The sequence below is a fragment of the Ambystoma mexicanum genome, chromosome 1p, assembly GCF_040938575.1.
Source record: "Ambystoma mexicanum isolate Mex_15411 chromosome 1p, UKY_AmexF1_1, whole genome shotgun sequence".
NCBI lineage: Eukaryota > Metazoa > Chordata > Amphibia > Caudata > Ambystomatidae > Ambystoma > Ambystoma mexicanum.
In genome coordinates this window covers 738,865,953-738,882,529 of record NC_090921.1, presented here as the reverse complement: position 1 = coordinate 738,882,529, position 16,577 = coordinate 738,865,953, and the positions used below count along the sequence as shown (strand labels likewise).

At 46.2% G+C, this 16,577-nt stretch overlaps 1 protein-coding gene across 5 annotated transcripts in view; it reads left to right on the top strand.

Annotated features, from left to right (window-relative positions):
* Positions 1-7,560: 7,560 nt before the first annotated feature.
* PI4KB (phosphatidylinositol 4-kinase beta) overlaps positions 7,561-16,577 on the top strand; it is an 830,203-nt gene continuing 821,186 nt past the window's right edge. For 2 of the 5 annotated variants that reach the window (XM_069650265.1, XM_069650262.1), the window contains exon 1: positions 7,562-7,731. Coding sequence is in view for 1 of the 5 variants with exons in the window: in XM_069650267.1 (XP_069506368.1) it covers positions 7,711-7,731 (21 nt within the window). In the remaining 4 variants the exon portion in view is untranslated. Of the gene's footprint in view, positions 7,765-16,577 lie in introns of all 5 variants that reach the window. The other 3 variants (XM_069650266.1, XM_069650264.1, XM_069650267.1) reach the window with 3 other exon arrangements.

Sequence of the window (16,577 nt, the reverse complement as noted above, 5' to 3'; positions counted from 1 at the left end):
TGCCACACAAGTGCCTTACCCAGAGTCTTTAGCTCACTATCTTTCACAGAGGAGAAATATCCTAAACATATCAGTCTTTGCCCTGCCCTGGGGCAGTCCAGCACCGAAATGCTAGGCAATTCTCCTCTGAACAAGAGTACCAACAGCAACCCCAGACACGTGTTTCCACACTGGCGGGAACATTGTCTCGCGGAGCGCGGGCTCACAAGATCTCGTTACGTCCAGATCTCGCGAGACGAAGCTCCCGCGATCACATGACGTTCCCACACTCCCTTTACTTCAAACTCGAGCAGCATTATAACCATTACAATATATAAAAAATCAACACAATAAAAAAACGACATTTTCCAAGAATCATAATTTTTTCTTTGTAGTCCTTTTTTGATATGTTAACTTGAAACATGTAATATCCTTAGCCAATCCTTTATCTGCTAGTCCATAACCTGCTCCCTTTTTCTCTTTTGGCGGGTATCACCCGTCTTGAAAACAGCTGAATTATCCGCCAAGTCCCTCATACGCCCATTCACTTGTATGGGCTCCCACCCGCCAAAAAAAAAATCTGGTGTTTTCATCCGCATTGGTGACAAAAATGGTTGGGAGCTATGCAAATGTAAGTCATGCACCCCAACTGGTAGACGCTGAAACATAAGTGTATCCTCCTCTTGCTTGTCTTAGGATCCTGCTGCCTTCTATTCCGTTCCTGCTAAATAATCAAATAAACAAAGCTGAGGCTGGCTACGATAGGGTGGGCAATCATTAAAATACATTTCTCACAACAATTTTATTCCATATGCATTACATCAGAATCTTATTTAGCTCATAGAATGATTGACTGGGTGGGATAATCCTTGGCCTCTGTGTCTTTAATCAAATCTTGACTTTCTATAACGTTAGTATGGAAAATCAGTATTCTATGGCAAGAGCAAAGGCTCGGATTATGCTTGTTCAAAGCTTACTCACTGTGATGCTTTCTCTCTGGCCTCCGGATGTTAGCAGGGAGGCCAGAGGTGCGCTGTGCATGCCGCACACAGGGAATGCAGAGCACTAACAAAACAGGATCGCACACGTTCAGATCGTACTCAGCTCTGCCTGTTTCCGCTCATCACTGCTTTTTTATTAATTCTCTCTTCCTCATCACGTGAGGCGAGCTCCCTCTCACTCATGTGACTTGGGCACGTGCGGACACCATATTCCTCCCAAACTTGGATCTCTTAAATAAAGTCTGTCAACTCACTTGGAACTGTCCATGAGTCTTTCTCGGCCTGGAAGGGTCCTTGCATCTCTTGGTCTCTTTTGGTAAACTCCATGTAGGACATACCCTCGCAGTTGAGACGATGGGCGAGGCTTCTCAAGGAGTCTATACCGGGTGTTGTTTCTTCTCTCATGTTCTCCTTCTTCACGGCTTTCGCTTGCTTCCTCATCGAAGTGAGGCGATGTCAGGGCCTCTTTCTACAAGGATGTGTTATCATCCCTCTCAGGGTGTTCCTCGGCCGGATTCAGTGACTCAGCTCCTTCTTGTGTGTGGGTGGGTTGTTCCTTCCAAAGTGTTGGTGGCACCTTGCGGAAGTGGGATATGTTGCGTGTTACTACCTCCTGCCCTCCAGTAGCTGTTATCATGCTGTGGTCAGAGTTGAGCACTGTCCAGGAGCACGACTTGTATGACAGAGTCATTTTCTTCAGGGTGTCCTGGTTCCTCACTAGCACAGTGTTGCCATCTTGGAGTTCTCAGTGTTGTGCTCGACGAGAGTGCTCTCCTTTTCATTCCGTTTCACATGTGCCTCTTTTATGAGTGGCGTGTCTGGTTCAGGTGCTACCCAGTTTGAGTGTAGCAGCAGTTTCGCTGAAATGGGTGCTCCAAACATGGGTGCAGCCGGGCTGACTTGTGTCCAGGACTCATGTCTGGCAGAGAGTCTCCCAGGACCCCCCTTGTTATTTGCATATTTCAAGTAGGGGAATCCAGACGTGGACCCCTTGCTCACTATTCTTAGAGAGGCACAGCTACACCCTACTGATGAGGTTCAACAAGTGTCTGGGGTTGCTGTTGGCACTCTTGTTCAGAGGAGAATTGCCTAGCATTTCGGTGCTGGACTGCCCCAGGGCAGGACAAAGACTAATATGTTTAGGATATTTCTCCTCTGTGAAAGATAGTGAGCTAAAGCATAGCTCTCAACTCACACGCTTTTGGCGGGTGTCACCCGCCTTGTAAAAGGCTGACTCACCCGCCAAGCCTCCAGCGCTCCCATTCATTTCAATGGGCGTCTCACCCGCCAAAAACAAAATCGGGTGATTTCACCCGCCTTTGCAACACAAATGGTTGAGAGCTATGGTGTAGAGATATTGCGAGAGCCCCGCTCTCGCGAGATCTCGCTCGCGCCATCAGCTCCGCCCCCGCGCGCTACGCGCGCATTACGGGACGAGCTGAGGACGCGGACAGCAGCGTCTTCCCGGCTCCTCCGAGCACGGGACTTATTAAAGGAGTTTTGCTGCATATTTAAGCCATAGCATCTAAACCCCAGTTGGCCACGTTGGCCCATTAAATCCTGGACACTATCCATGCACTATCTGATCCAGAGATATTGGAAATAAAGTCCTGGTGAAATCCCTGCCTGGCTCCTGTCTTTCTTCAGGCACTAATTTACAACATAAATTGGCGACGAGGTTCACCACAGGAAACCGCGCAGAAACATGCAGGGAGCCACACCGCCACCACCCTTTCTACAGACACCAGGTAGGCCTGCCATTCCTTGGCCACAATGGCAGCCCCTGTTCATGACGTAAGTGGAGGCAATGGGTGGATCAGGATTTTCAGCGGTGAGACGCAGGGCCATGTTACTTAACGCCTTAGGGGTAGAAGGGCAAAGAATATTCGAGGGCCTTACCCCGATACCAGTAGATGACGACAATGATGATGTGTTCAAGGAGGCCGTTAGAAGAATCATTAAGAGGTTCGCCAGCAAAGAGAACACTGTACTCCATAGAATAAGGTTTTACACTCGAAAACAAGAGCAGTCCGAACCCGTCGATGACTACGTCACGAAATTAAGGGAACTAGCAGCCCTGTGTAACTTCGGCACCAATGCGGAAAACCGCATATGTGACATGCTAGTCGTCCATACCAACAGTCGCAAGGTCCAAGATAAGTTCATCCTCGAAAAAGAGCTACAGTTAGAAAAAGCCGTAGAAATTGCCAGAGCGGTGGAGGAAACCGTGGGGAGAAGGAAAGAGTTTACAGGGGCCCAAGTCCCCACTGAAATACAAGCAGTTGGATTCCGTCCAAGAAAGGAAAAGTTTGCACCAGACACGAGAGAGTCAAGAAACAGCAAGAGAGAACCCCTCAAGTGTCATAGGTGCTCCAGCACCAAACACCTGGCATTTGACAGAGAGTGCCCAGCTAGAGACAAGGAGTGTTCAGTCTGCAAACGCATAGGACACTTCTCGATAGTATGTCGATGGAGGAACAAGAAAGTCACAAGCCTCACCACTGAACACGCAAAGGAAAGGGAATCCTCGTCAGATGAGGAGGGGAGACCCACAGTCATAATGGTGAACAGCACCCGAGCCAGGAGAGAGAAGCCTCACTGCGTGATCAAAATCGATGGAAGAGAGACACGGGTCATGGCAGATTCCAGGTCGGACCTCACCATCCTACCCCTCCAGACATATAAAGACATGGTGGGTAAAGAGAAAGTGGAAGTGCTCACCACACGACACAAGCCCACGGTGTTTGGGGGGGCCTCAGTCGAACTCTTAGGGTATATCAACGGCAGAGTCGAATTCAAAGGAAGAGAAACCATCACCAGAGTCTACTTCAGCCATGAAGGGCCTGCAGTGTTGGGCTGGGATGATCAAGACAAGTTAAAAATCAGACTGGATCCCAGCACAGAAGATCAAGTCCTATCAGTCCATACGAGGAACGAATCTGTAGTCAAGAGCGATTACCCAACACTTTTCTCGGAGGAGCCGGGGCACATTAAAAATTTCATTCACAAGATCGTGCTCAAAAGAAATGCCGTCCCTGTCAAGCACCGGGTGAGACCGGTACCGGCCACAGCAAGGGACACCCTTAGACAACAGCTAGACAAAATGAAGATGGAAGGAGTGATAGAAGAAATTGAAGCGTCCGAATGGCTGAGCCCAGTCGTCCTGATAAAGAAACCCCAGTCACAGGAATTAAGGGTGTGTATAGACCTGCGCAGCCTAAACTTAGAAGTTATCACGGACAACTACCCGCTCCCAAGCATAAACGAACTCATATTATTAATGAAAGAGGCCAAAATATTCTCAAAACTTGACATGAGAAATGCATATCATCAGATACAGCTCCACGAAGAATCGAGACCCCTTACAGCATTTATCACGCCATTTGGCACATTTCAATTCACTAAAATGCCTTTCGGGTTGTCGTCAGCCGCGTCGGCCTTTCAGCGCATGATGGACGTCCTACTAAGGAAAGTCAAAAATGTAGTATATTTTCAGGATGACATATTGGTTTATGCAAAGGACAAGCAGACGCACGATACCACCCTCAAAGTGGTTCTCAACAAACTACAAGATGCAGGAGTGCGTTTACGTCACGAGAAATGCTCATTTGGAGTAAAAGAAGTTGAATATCTGGGCTACAAAATTTCGGAAAAGGGGATCAGCCCGAAAGAAAATCTTATGCAAGCCATCACCAAAGCTCCTGAACCTGCCACCAAAGAAGAGGTGAGGTCTTTTCTGGGATTGGCTGAGTACTACGCGAAATTTATACCAAAGTTTTCAGAAACCACGTCACCCCTACGCGATCTACTTAAAAAGGGGACAGAATTTTCATGGAGTGAACCTCAGAAGAGGGCGATGGACACCATAAAGCAACACATCATGAAAGCTCCATGTCTGCAACCCTTTAACCCAGAGTGGGATACGGTCATTACCACTGACGCCAGTGCGTACGGATTAGGAGCAGTGCTAACGCAGAGGAGAGGTGACACCGAACATGTGGTGGCCTTTGCGTCGAAGGCACTATCAGAGGCGGAACAGAACTACTCTACGATTGAAAAAGAAATGCTAGCATGCGCATGGGCAGTCGAACATTTCAGAACATATGTGTGGGGCACAAAGTTCAAGCTGGTGACAGATCACAAGCCGCTCATCCACATGCTCAGCCCGGGAGGCACCAAAACATCCACGCCCAGACCAGCTCGCATTGCAGCAAAACTTCAGGAATACACATTCGAAATCCATCACATCTCAGGATGGAAAAACTCGCAAGCCGACTGCATGTCGAGACTGCCCGAGAACAAGGAAAGGGCTACCACATTCCTACACGGAGAATGCATAGTCGCATCCATATCAGACATAAGGGCCCCAGACTACCTGGAACTCAGTGAGAGACACTGGGAAGAAGAAGACGGGAAGGACCCAATCATGGCCAAGATACGCAATTGGATCAAAGAAGGCTGGCCGAATGAGAAAATGCTGCCGGAGGGCATGAGAGCATATTGGAAGGTGCAAGATGAGTTGTCGGAAACGGAGGGAATAATCATGAAAATGGATCAGATCATCCCCCCCACTGGAATGAGGCGCACCATACTCTGCAGGGCCCACGCGGGACACCTAGGGAACACGATGACTCGCCGCAGGGTGAGAGAAGCTTACTGGTGGCCGTCTATGGACCAGGAAATACGCGCCATGATAGAGCGCTGCCATGAATGCCTAAACAGTGACAAAAGACTGAAAGTTCGACAGGCGCCTCTCATTCCCACGGAGATACCAGAAGCAGTATGGTCCAAAGTGGGCATTGACTTCATAGGGCCCCTGGAGACGATGGAAACGGAACACAAATATGGCATAGTGCTGGTCGACTACTTATCCAAGTGGGTCGAAGCCGAGTTTGTCCCGAACATAACCACAGAGACGGTCATAGAGGTACTCACTGAAATTTTCCAAAGGGAAGGCCTCCCCAAAGAAGTCGTCACAGACAATGGTGTGCAACTAGTTTCCAAAGATATGGAAGCATTTTTAAGAAAGAACCACATCAAACAAAAGAAAGCGGCTTTGTATCACCCCCAAGCAAATGGACTGGTGGAGAGGGCGAACAGGTTCATAAAAGGGGCCATCCAACTGGCAACAGCGTCAGGAATGAACCCCCTCAAAACTGCCAAAGAAGCCATAGCGGCTCACAGGCTCACGCCAAATGGAATTACTCAAATATCCCCGTTCAAAATGTTGAGAGGGAGGAGTGCGGCATCCACCCTCATTCCACCATGGCTGGCGAAAGTAAGGGAAGATGAAGCAGTTGACATGACGGAAGTAGTATGGCGCATGGAGAGAAACAAGATACGCATGAAATTGTGGAGTGACGAGAGAAGAAGGACGAAGCAAGCGCCCAATATAAAAGAAGGGGACTGGGTCAAAATCAAACTGCCAAGAAAGGACCAAGCCACGGGATCCCGTTATAGTCGGCCCATAAAAGTAACTCACAAAGGAACCAATCACGTCCGCACGGAAGACGGGCGCTCGTGGAACTATGAAAGGGTAGCGTTATACCAGCGAAGGCAATAAGAAGCGAGGACCCAAGAGACACCCCACTTAGAAACCGAAAGAGATAACTGGAGAAACGAGGAACGAGAAACAGAAGGAAGCGATGGAGAAAGAGATGAAACCGAAACGGAACGAGAAGAACCATGTGAAAGTCCAGAACCAGAGCAGCAGAGACCATGCCCCGTAACCAGTGAGAGGCCCCTAAGGGAGCACAGAAGACCGGTGAGATACAATGACTATGTGGTACAGTGAACTCGTTCTGCTTTTGGAAAAAGGGAGGTGTGTAGAGATATCGCGAGAGCCCCGCTCTCGCGAGATCTCGCTCGCGCCATCAGCTCCGCCCCCGCGCGCATTACGGGACGAGCTGAGGACGCGGACAGCAGCGTCTTCCCGGCTCCTCCGAGCACGGGACTTATTAAAGGAGTTTTGCTGCATATTTAAGCCATAGCATCTAAACCCCAGTTGGCCACGTTGGCCCATTAAATCCTCGACACTATCCATGCACTATCTGATCCAGAGATATTGGAAATAAAGTCCTGGTGAAATCCCTGCCTGGCTCCTGTCTTTCTTCAGGCACTAATTTACAACATATGGCTAAAGACTCTGGGTAAGGCACTTGTAACCAGGACTCATGTCTGGCAGAGAGTCTCCCAGGAACCCCCTTGTTATTTGCATACTTGTGATAAACAACATTATTTGAGGTGGTTGCAGTCCAGGGGTGTTGTTAGGTCCGGTAAAGATCTGGGGCTATGCTGATGTCGGGGCTGCGGGACTAGCTTGCGCCCGCCCCTCCCCCCCTTAGCAACGCCTCTGGGTTGCACACTTGTTAAACTGGGTACCATGTGCCACACTCATTTCATGATTCTGTTTCAGGATTCAAAAAAGTGACACTTAGATATAGTTGCTGCGGAGTAGGGGCTTCAGCAGCCGAGATGCCGTCCCAATCCAAGATGGTAGCTGTCCCTGCCCTCGCTGCAAACCAATGGTCCGCTTTCTGTGCCCATGACAGCTAGTGGCGTTCTTGCAGCGACTCTATGGCGCCCCCTTCCGGTGCATGATACCCGGCTCTGACAGGGTGCTTTGGATCCTAAGCTGGGGCTGAGGCGGGGGCGGCTTCCGGTACTATTGGAACCGAGATGGAGGCAGCGGCTCCGGCGGTGTGAGGACTAGAGTGCGGGGCGGCATGGAATGGCGCCCTGCCTGAGGGAGGTGAGGGAATGGAACCGGAGGGGCAGCTTAACGGTAAAAGGGGGTGATGGGTGGGGTATCTGCCCCAAGGGATCAGACGCTCTGACGGAGGCAGGTGAGAGAGGGGCGTGGATTGGAATGTACGTTCGCTCTGACTTAAAGGGCTGGCGAGACGCGAAGCTTTTGGTGTTTCCTTCCTAAAATACACGTTGTTTGTTAGGGGGTCTCTGTTCTATTCATACTGTACTACTAATGGAATAGCCACGCTCATGTCACTCTCCTGTCCCATGATCGTTCGCTGCACAACTCTTTGAGCTGTTCCGTATTTCTCTGCTCAACTGTTTAGTAGACTGAGCAGCGAATGTGATTCTGCATCATACACGGAAGCACTGTGGGGTTCTGAGAACAGAGCCCTCCTGTGTGGTGTTCCTTTGGTTTCTGACTTTAGTGGAATGTGATGTTCTCAGATGTGTGACACTGCGGTGTTTGGGTTTAACTTTGTGTGAGTTCTTTTGGCATTGTTGGTTTTCATTAGTGTTGGCATTCGTGTGCCGGGTTTGTATGACGTTATAGTAGATTCTGATCATCACATACTTGGTTTCGTGGTCCTCATAGTTCGTGGCATTGACATTCATGGCTTGTTCGGGTCCTCATATGAGTTGTGCCCTTACGTTCGTGTTGGGGGTGTAACTGAGGTGTTACCATTTGCGTGCATGAGTCTGGACTGTGGGATCTTGGTTCTCTGAGCTTAGATTATTTTTGTGTGTGTTGCCACTGGTACTGTACTTGTACGTGGCTTCTGATGTGCTTGGTGTCGTGGTATACACAGGCTTTGTTTTTCCAGAGCTCATGGTACTCACTGTACGTGAGATGAACGGTGGTTTATTGGAAATGTTGACTTGACTTTTGTGTTCTCTGGGTGCTCCACTTATGTACGGTGGTGTCAGGTCGACCGAGGTGCTGTGCTTGTACATTTACATGTGTCCTGTGAGATCATCATGATGTCATGCATAAATCAATGAGGTTCTTGGAGGTGCGAAACTCATGTACATAGGTTTTGTTATCTAGTGGAAGTACTAGCATCAGGGTGCATAGGTTCAATGGGTTATCAACCTACAGCGCGAGTGCCTGAAACAATGAGCATTTCTCTACTGTGCTGACACTAGTAAAGATAGGCTCTGTGTGGTTCTCCAAAGTCCTGGCCCATCTGTATATGAGAAGCAGATCTCCTACGGCCGAAAAAAGTTGTGTTGAATGTTTAGAGGTTGAGACACTCTTCTACATAGTTTGAGTTTCACCATAATGTTCTGCATTGCCGTACATGTCATGAGCTGCTCGCAGTTCTTCTGGAATTCCTGTACTTTCATAGGAGTTGTATGGGCGGCTGTGTGTGTGGAGTCTCGGGTTCTGTGCTCTTAAATGGTTCATTGGGTTCTAACTATCTGAACTCTTGTATGGTTCCGTAGGTGTTCAAAGGTGTTCTCGAGGGCGCTGGCCCTAAAAGACATGGCGTTTGTGTATTGGTAGTTTTTGTTTTTATTTTATTAGTCCCACTTTTCTACCAGAAGTGCTGAACATAGAGCAAAAAAACACAACAAAGACATTCTCTTTTCAAAATGCGTTTTTATAGCTACAGTCATGTTGGTGGAGGGTATCCGGGTGATGCATTGGGATCTGGGTGATGCGTGGGTGTAAACTTGTTGGGACGGACAGCTACATACATAAGTGCACGGGAGGGATATCAAGTTTCAAGCCACTAGCCAGGCATAAAGTCAGTCGCTGCCTCGATTCTGTGTATACTTTCATCACATAATTTCTTACTTGCCAAGAGTTATCTGTAGCTAGTGCAAATGCTGCACCCTGCAATACAGTGTACATTTAGGCTAGCAGTTTGTGCTTGAGCTAGGTCTTAAATGTGTCCTCTGATTTTGAATTTCTTTGATGCAGAGGAGGGGTACATTTCTGTTGAAAACTGATTCAGGTGGTGGGGGACAGAGGATAAGAGTTGTGACCGAGCCCAAGTCAGAGATTTGTAGATGGATGTCCTCTGTCTGAGGTAAAGGAAAAGGATAATCTGGGTATAATCGGCAAAGAGGTGGTAAGAGAAGCCAAAGAATTTGATGCATTTACTCTGGAATGGGGTTGTATAGATTGCAGAGGTGTGAAACATGACTGATCTTTGTGGGATTCCCAATGGAAAGGGTACTGGGGAAGGAAGTGTTAGTCACAGGAAATGTAGAAAGAGCGGTCTGATAAGAGGCCGCCCATTCAAGTGCAATATCCTTGAAGCTTAGACAGTCCAACAGATAAGGGGTGTATCTGCCACTTTTACTCCCTAAAAAAGAAAAAGCTAATACTCTCTAAATTAGGGAGTAAAAACTCCCAACAAAAAATAGGAAAAGGACACGTAGGAGCTTGTGCTCCTGCTTTCACCCACACAGCACCATGGATCAGTAATGCACATATTACCACAGTAAAAAACTATTATTACTGCCTGATTATTACTGCCTGATTTGAAAAAAGTAAACGTGTATCTCCTTTTTTTTTAATGTGTATGAATAACTAGAGGAAGGGAATAATTATTACAAAAACATTTCCATTTTCCCGTTAAAAGTTGTTTACTCGCTTATAAAATACTCCCATTGCAAATTGGACTTATATATTTGCACCCAAACATAATTTTACTCCCACCTTAAAAAATAAAAATAGGGAGTAAAATACTCCCACTACTAAATCTTATCTGGAACACTGAGCCTAGGGAGAAGCGAGTTTGGAGAAGGTCTGAGGCAGCATAGAGATGGAGTGGTGAGCAGTGATCAGAAAGTTAAAGATGTGGGTGAAAGCGGTTTCTGTGACATGTCTGTGGTGAAATACAGGTTGCCAGCGGCTGGGCACCCAACACGTTTACTCGAGGCAGCTCATGGTGCTGATATAGACCACTCCCTTGAGGATTTTAGACTGGTGAGACAGGGAAGCAACAGGTTGGTTGAAAGAGGGATGATGGATGAGGTCAGCAGTATGTTTTTTATTTAACAAAACACAAATGTAAAGCGATTTTTTTTAAATTTAAAGATGGGTGCGGATTTGGCTACCTCATGGCAGGCTAGAAAGATGCAAATTAACAAGGGGGGTCCTGGGAGTCCCTCTGCCAGACATTAGTCCTGGTTGTGAGAGACTTACCCAGAGTCTTTAGCTCACTATCTTTCACAGAGAAGAAAAATCCTAAACATATCAGTCTTTGTCCTGCCCTGGGGCAGTCCAGCACCGAAATGCTAGGCAATTCTCCTCTGAACAAGAGTACCAACAGCATCCCCAGACATATGTTTTGGTCTGGTTGGACCTCATCATTAGGGAGGAGTTGTGCCTCTCTAATAATAGTGAGCAAGGGGTCCACGTCTGGATTCCCCTAGTAACTTAGGGTGAGACCCAAAGTTACTTGCATATGCAAATTAACAATGGGGGTCCTGGGAGTCCCTCTGCCAGACATTAGTCCTGGTTGCGAGAGAGTTACCCAGAGTCTTTAGCTCACTATCTTTCACAGAGAAGAAAAAGATGTCACTTGATGTAGATTGAAAAGGGAGTGAGAGCAGGTACAACGGGTGCAAGCCTTTCATTTGTAATTATTTTATTTTCTCTAAGGATGCTAAGGTGTCAGCCACAGCGGAGGATGAATTGGGTGAGCAGAGGATCAGTATAATCACAGTAGTGGGAGAGAAGAGGTTGGTGGTGAAAAGAGGAAGGCACAGAATGGTGGTCATGGTATTGGCCACTTTAATTGCTTTTAGAGAAGTGGCAGGCAGTCATCAGCGCAGTGGGAGGATGGAGTGGAGCTTAGTTTGAGCTCTCAAGTTCCCTCATTCCATGTGCCGGTCATGATTGTATTCTTTGTGTTCTGAAACATGTTGGTTTGTAAATTCAGCACCACAAGTTCCTGAATTCAAAGAAACAAACAGGACTGGAAACAAGGAATGGGGACACTTGAGAGGTCTGTAGTTCAGGTGGGGGAATGAGCAGCCTGAATGGTTATGGACATCTTGCAAGGGTGCAATCAGAATGAGGATTTAAGATCAATGTAGGAGGAAGCTTTGTCGGGTTCAACAGGGATGGTGAAGATGAGGAGAGAGTCGGTGTAAGCAGTAATAGGAGAGAGAGCAATCGTTGTGCTTGTTGTTTAAGTGGAGACTCGTTGTCGACCTCAGCTTCTGGATAGCTGGGGAGATCTGGTTCAAGGCAGGTTGGAGTGAAGGAGCAGGCTTCATCTTGATAGTCAAAGGGGTTAACCAGTGCAGTAGTGAACACATCAAAGGCAAGTTCGTTAGAGTGAGCAGCTGGGGGAGAAAGAGCTTGGAGGGAGGTTTTAATATGGTTAAGCTAGACGAAGAAGTCGGGCTTCAATTTTCTTTTGTCGATAGGTGAGGTGAATGTGGAGTGTGAACTGGGATAGTGAAGTGGAAGAGTAAGTTGCCAGAGGGTGAAGTGCTAACAGAGAGCAGAGAAGCGGAAACGTAGATTCAGTGAGTTGCTATAAGAGTGGGTAGGCGGTTATCCTAGTTGACCAGAAATTGTGACTCTTAAGCAACACACAAAACCCCGATTGTGTTTCCTTGGTGCAGAATGCCACTTGGAGACTCAGGAACAAGATAATGCATGGGAAGCAAAAAAAGGATGGTGACAGTGAGGGCATCCCATTCTTTAATGGTTAGTGTCCATGGGGGACAAGCCTCCCCACCCCAAAGGCTGACCTAACAATGACTGAGATGAGCATGGAACGAGGAAGTCATGGCTGCCTAGCTGGGCTGTGACATAGGCTTGTGACCTGGATGGTGGGCTCAGTAGAGCACGGTTATCGTTGGGAGGTGTTGTGGAGGGTGACTGCAAGAGGAGAGCATGTTGTCACACCAATCCAGGGAGAGTGAAGTTAAGTCGTAGTTGATGAGCTTTGCACAGTTTGAAGTAACCCAGCATGAGGGCATGGGACATCCCCCCTCCGATGCAATGACCTTGGTTTCACATTTCTTGAAGTGCATCAAGTTGTCTGCTTTTCTAAGGCCAGTAGTTGTGGGCGTCATCCCAGTTCTGCTTCACATGTATTGTTGGGCACATTCTGTCGACCTTTGGTATTTTGTTTGCAGGACAGGCGTTGCACGTTTTCTTTTCATGTAGTGTGCCACTTGTTGTAATATTGACCTTCGGCATGTGGTCAGCCTTTATTGACGAAGAGCGGCTTATACCCACTGTGCCCTTGCTATTGCTCTTTATAACAAGGAATGCTTGCTTAGACTTTTGGATGTATTTTGTGACTTGTTTTAAGGTTCCTGAGGTGTTGACTGTCATTCCAAAATGTGTAGTTTACTACATTTATTTGATAGTCCTCTGCTTTTATTATAAATTGGTATTGGTTGTCAGTATACACTTGTCCCTAAGTAACATAATCATAACTTTGGTTTTCCAGAGGTTGCAGTATTTTTGCTGCGAGTTCAGTCGTCGGAGTAGGATAAGATGAATGATGCAAGTGGGCTTGAATAATTTCTCTTTTACTGACCCGTTTCTTTTCTGACAGCAATAAGTATTGGTACATCTGCAAGCCTCAAGGAGCGTACCCCTCCTCAAGAGTGTTGCAAGGTGTTAGGATTTAGTTTGTATTAAAATAAGGGACACAGCTTGTGTAGCATTTGCTATTGGAGTCCTTCCCGCTTTCTTCTCCCGCTGCCTGATGGACCTGGAGACTGCAACGGCCACTCCATACCAAGGAAATTCATCCGCGCTAATTTGTCGTAGATCATTGATACACAGTTGTGGATCATGCCTGTGCCTTCTAAACCGCAGGAATGCAGACTGGTCTACAGATCAACGGCATACCAGCCACTTGTACTCCCTAAAAATAGGCAAAAACGCCAAACAAAAAAAGGAGTGGTAAAAATACTTGCAAAAATAGGCAACTGACACATTGGAGGCAGCTACTAGCTGCAATTCAGGTAGCTCCACAGACCAGTTCAGATCAGTGGTACCAGCAGAGCCACTGGCAATTGAAGGAGTTCAGATATTATTTCTTCCTGGTCTGAGGAAGAACTTAAAGTTGAAAAAAGACATTGTAGCTATTAATATAAAAGGATATCGGGTTTTATACCCAAGGTATGTTTTTATCTGACCAAAAAATTTACCAAAGGGACAATTGGAATTCCGTTTATTGGTCCATTAAATACATTCGCCCCGTTAATAAATAAAAAACAGTGGGCAAAATGCACCCACTTCCATGTCAAAATCTGGCGGCATGAGCGCAATAGATGTGCCTAGTTGCACTGCACAATGACCGCTGATTCTGCCGTCTGGCTCCTACATCTCTTCTATTGACTTTTTTCTTCTTATCGGAATAAAAGCAGACCGGCGTGCAGATGTAAACTTTATGGGATCCATTTGATCTACGATGGGTTGCAAAGTATTTTCATCAGTGTTTTAAGATAAAAATGAGTAAAGTAATTACCAGTGCCAATTTGGAGAATATCAAAGATAAGACCGAGGCCATCAGTTGGGTCATGGGGGCAGTCATTTTCTTTACTGTGTTGGATGGTGCCATGGCTACTGCCACCAGTATGAATTGGGGACATGATTGATAACTGCAGGACATTTTCTACAATAGTGAGGAACAGTGGCTGCTCTTAAAAAGTATCACTAATGGACTTGACTGTAGACTTTTTCAACTCTGAAGTGCAGTGATGCGATTCTGAAATTGACAAACATGAGCAGTTCCTATTTTAAATTCTATTTTGACACTCTCGCCACCTTCAGTTTTTCTTTTTCCTATCTAGTGGATGATACATTAGCAAATCTGATAAATCAAAGAGAAAAATCTTTGCCAGTCTTGTTTCCAAATATGAAGACCATCATTATGATTGGAGTATGGAGTAATCGTATATCATCCCTTTTTTCGACTGGTAGCAAAGGATTTGCACTCTTCCAACCTTCTCATATCTGAAGGAAGCCTAACGTTGCAATGGTTCCCATTGTAAAGAACCTTTCCCGTTAGCTTGTTTTGCTTTCACCGTGATATAGTCGTTGTTCTCACGTTTAAAAAAAAAAAAAAAACCTGCCGGTAGACTAGGTCTTCATAGAGCACTCGTGCTGTCTGTGGAAACCCAATTTCAGCAAAGCCTCTGTTGGAAATTGAGATAAAGATCTTAAACATTGGGACTCATTACTCATTACAAGATTGCCGGTCTGGAAACAACGGTGCTGATAAGCTTACCGGCACCGTTGTTTACGGACTGGCAAATGAGTTCTGCAGGCGGTTGCCGTCCCGCCCGCAGACTTTGACTTGCGTACAGTGCCGGTTCTTCAGTCCTCCCCATTCCCATTGACTCAATGGGAATGGGGAGTTAGGGATGCCGCCGCCTGACTTGCCGGACTGCTGGGGCTGTAATGCCACGGTTATTCCGGTAAGTCAGGCGGTGGTAAATCATCACAAGTCCGGCAGCTGCCTGCCGGTTTTACCGGCACAGCTACGACCGGACTCATAATGAGGCCCATTGTTTTACTACCAGAGGATGTCTTTCAAAGCCCCTCCTCCATAACTATTGAAAGCTCTCAAAAATACCAATGGAAAAATTTTGCATCATCTGTTTTTAAATTTACCATTTGCATACTGCACACCACAAACTAAATGTTATTTATTGCACACATGAGAGGAAAGAAGAGTGAGTCAAATAACTAATAGACTGCTCGTGAAACTACTACGAAAGGATTTTGTTTCATTATGAAGCATTGCCTTACATTATAGATTCCCTACAGTGGTTAACCCTCGGTTCCGTTTTGGAGATGTGAAAATATTTAGCTGTCAGTCATAGCAAGGGCTGATGCGTTATTGCTCTGAGCATGCTGTTTATTAAACAGATGTAAGGTTGGTCTTCTTTTATTTATAAGGACTCAGAAATATTTCAATGCAATTTGTCAGATCCTTAAAAAATTGCTTTATCTACTAGAAAGTTACACAGATGACAACTGTAAGAAAGCTTAACATGACAGCGCTTGCTTATCAGTTGAAGGACATGGAGAAAGGAGGAATGGTGGAATAATGGAAAGGATTGGGTGATCGGGAGGGTGAGGAAGGAGTGGGGTAATGATAGTAAAGATGGAATGAACAAAAGACAGAAGGAAGTGAAGTTGGTGAGAAAATAAGACGGATATAGAGATGGAGTCAATGGGGGGGGAAAGACAATATGGAATGAAGGAAAACGATGGAAAGAAAGGGAAGATGGTAAGAAAAGATGGAATGAAAGAGAAGGAAGGAAATGGAATCCGAAGGAACTGTAAGTCAATGGAAGGATAGAATAAGGAAAAGTATAAAAGGAATGACGGAAATAACTACACAGTGGCATGAAAAAAGTATAGAAATAAGGGAAGACGGGTGGAATGTGGGTAAAAAAGTGCAAAATCGCATGCACTGCTTCTGAATTGTTACATTTCAGACTTGATTGCTGGTCAGAGTTGAAAAATGTAGCATACAGTCTGATCCATTGTTGAAAAATCTGTAACGGCGGTTATTGCCTCACTGTAGTGTGTCCTGCAGTCATCCATACAGGTTCTTATTGATAATTTGTTACAGGAGGCATGGTACCAATTAAGGCTCTTTTTTTGGGGCATTTACCTTCTTGCTTCGATGTTGGTGAGCTCCAAGGTACCACTTGATGTTTTCAAAATGAATTGAAACTTGATATTTCTCCTTTAAATATTTCGGTCCCCAATGTAGTTAATTTCCATAAGTAAATGTTTTTTGTTTCATATTCATTGCTGCCCCTCCCTGTGCTCAATCACGCTTCCGCACATTTGCCTTGCCCCACTGCATTGGAATCTTCTTCCTCTTTCTCTACGCT